The sequence below is a fragment of the Selaginella moellendorffii genome, unplaced genomic scaffold (assembly GCF_000143415.4).
Source record: "Selaginella moellendorffii unplaced genomic scaffold, v1.0 SELMOscaffold_301, whole genome shotgun sequence".
NCBI classification, from domain to species: Eukaryota; Viridiplantae; Streptophyta; class Lycopodiopsida; order Selaginellales; family Selaginellaceae; genus Selaginella; species Selaginella moellendorffii.
Genome location: NW_003314559.1, coordinates 10910 through 13215, shown reverse-complemented (window position 1 = coordinate 13215; position 2306 = coordinate 10910). Strand labels below are relative to the sequence as shown.

Below are 2306 nucleotides of genomic sequence, written 5' to 3'. Positions count from 1 at the left end.
GGATGGCTACAAAACAGCGTCGGCGAGCGAGGATGCGCAGCTCTCGGGTGGACAGAAGCAAAGGGGTGGCGATCGCTCGAGCAGTGCTCAAGAACCCGACGATCCTCCTGCTGGACGAGGCCACCAGCGCGCTGGATGCCGAGTCGGAGCACATCGTCCAGGAGGCGCTGGACAGGTTGATGAAAGGCCGGACGACCATCGTGGTTGCTCATCGCTTGTCCACGATACGAAACGCGGACAAGATCGCGGTGATCCAGGATGGAACCATCGTGGAGCAGGGAAGTCACTGGGAGCTCGTCGCGAAAGCCGATGGTGCTTACTCGCATCTTATAAAATTGCAGCAGCAGCACAGTTCTCCGAGCTAGCTGATGAAGAACACACACACAAAAAAAAAAAAAACCATTTTTTTGTCAACTTCTCGGACAAAGTTCTTGGTTTTTCTTTGGTTTCTTTGATACCAAGTCAAGAGCTTTGAAGATCTCATGTTCGATGAACGAGTCTCGTCACATGTCGAAGATGCTGGATCCTGGGCAGACAACCGACAAATCTCGCAAAGAAAGAGAAGAAGAAAAAAAACACTAGCGAGGGATCTCGCTACTTAGCTGTGATCTTCACTTCTTCTTTTTTGTGTGTAGCTTGGCTGGAAGAATCAAATTTGCAAAAGCTTAGAGATTTCTTTGTTTTCTAGTTTTCACCTCCCTGGAAAGAGAGTTCTCTCTCTCTCTTACTCGATCGTTCTTCTTCTTTGAGCTAGAACGCTCTTTATCTGGGATCCTCCAGTGGAGGAAAGTTGATCGTTCCATACGCATTGTAATGACTAGAAGGAATGTAAGTGGAAATGCCAACGCCAGTGGCTCCAAATCTTTAGGGCTCAATAGCGATGGACCGCCCTCATCCTTGGCGCCGCTCCACAAGCTCTTCTTCTTTGCCGATCGATGCGACCACTTGCTCATGGCGCTGGGATCGCTCGGCGCCATCGCGCACGGCCTGGCGCTGCCGATTTTCTTCTTCTCCTTCGGACGATTGGCTCATGTTCTTGGATCGGACAAGGATCTTCGGCACATGTATCACAGCGTGTCCAAGGTATGGATATTTCGTTGTGATCTCTCGTGATCGTGCTCGCGATCGATCAGGTGGCATTGGATTTCTTGTATCTGGGATTGATCCTCTTTGGCGCGTCTTGGCTAGGTAGAGGGATTTTGTTCTTGAAAGAATGGGAGGAATTCCTAGCTCTGATGTTGCAGAGGTTGCGTGCTGGATCCAGACCGGAGAGCGGCAATGCAGGAAGATCAGGATCAGCTACTTGGAGGCAATCCTGCGGCACGATATCTCGTTCTTCGATCGCGACGACGCGAGGACTGGGGAGCTCGTTAGCAGCATTTCCTCCAACACTTTGCTCATCCAGCAGGCTATAAGCGAGAAAGTGAGTACTTTAATAGCCTTTCTTTTTTATCTCTTTCGCTTTCATTCAATAGTTTGTAGATGTGATGTTTCTTCCCTCTCTCTTTTGCTCTTTCGTAGATGGGAGTCCTCATCCATCACGTTTCCACGTTTTTTGGAGGCATCGCATTGGGATTTGCAACTGTGTGGCAGCTCGGACTTTTGACGCTGGCAACCGTACCGGTGGTCATTCTAGCTGGAGGTCTCTACGCTCATGTCATCACTGGCGTTTCATCGAAGACCCAGAAGGAATACGACAAAGCGGGAAACATCGTTGAAGGAGTAAGTACGTAGACTTCCAGACTAAATTTCTTACTCCAGACTGACTTGCAGGCAATTTCTCAAATTCGGACAGTCTATTCGTTTGTTGGCGAGCAAAAAACGATCAGTCTGTACACCGCTGCCCTCGGTTCTACGCTACGTCTGGGATATAGAGCCGGACTTGTCAAAGGGATTGGAATGGGAGCAATGTATGCATTGCCCTTGTGTTCTTGGGCCTTACTGATGTGGTACGGTGGCATTCTCGTAAGAAACCGCACGACAAACGGTGGAAAAGCTCTATCTACAATATTTTGCGTGCTCTTAGGTGCCTTGTAAGTTACTGTTATTGATTATGTTTTGAGTTCTGATGCTGAACGTTTTTCTCATAGTGCTCTCGGACAGACTGCTCCGACCATTGCTGCTATATCGAATGCAAGAGCCGCTGCGTTCAAAATTCTGGAAACTTTAGACAACAAGAATACGATCACTAACTGTGAAGAGTCAACGGAATTTTGTCTTCAACACGTCCGTGGAGAGCTTGAGCTGAATAAAGTTACCTTCAACTATCCCTCCAGGCCAGATGCTCGAGTTCTTCACGACCTGAG

The 2306-nt window shown here is 48.7% G+C and overlaps 1 protein-coding gene and 1 pseudogene across 1 annotated transcript in view; both read left to right on the top strand.

Moving 5' to 3' along the window:
• The first annotated feature begins 13 nt into the window (after positions 1–13).
• Positions 14–478, top strand: LOC9641082 (annotated as a pseudogene).
• A 247-nt stretch (positions 479–725) lies between these two features.
• LOC9641081 (ABC transporter B family member 19) overlaps positions 726–2306 on the top strand; it is a 5026-nt gene continuing 3445 nt past the window's right edge. Inside the window, exons 1-6 of the mRNA XM_024668006.1 lie at positions 726–1083; positions 1134–1188; positions 1245–1423; positions 1522–1722; positions 1774–2033; positions 2091–2304. Of these exons, the coding sequence (XP_024523774.1) occupies positions 814–1083; positions 1134–1188; positions 1245–1423; positions 1522–1722; positions 1774–2033; positions 2091–2304 (1179 nt within the window). The 5' untranslated portion in view covers positions 726–813. The remainder of the gene's footprint in view (positions 1084–1133; positions 1189–1244; positions 1424–1521; positions 1723–1773; positions 2034–2090; positions 2305–2306) is intronic.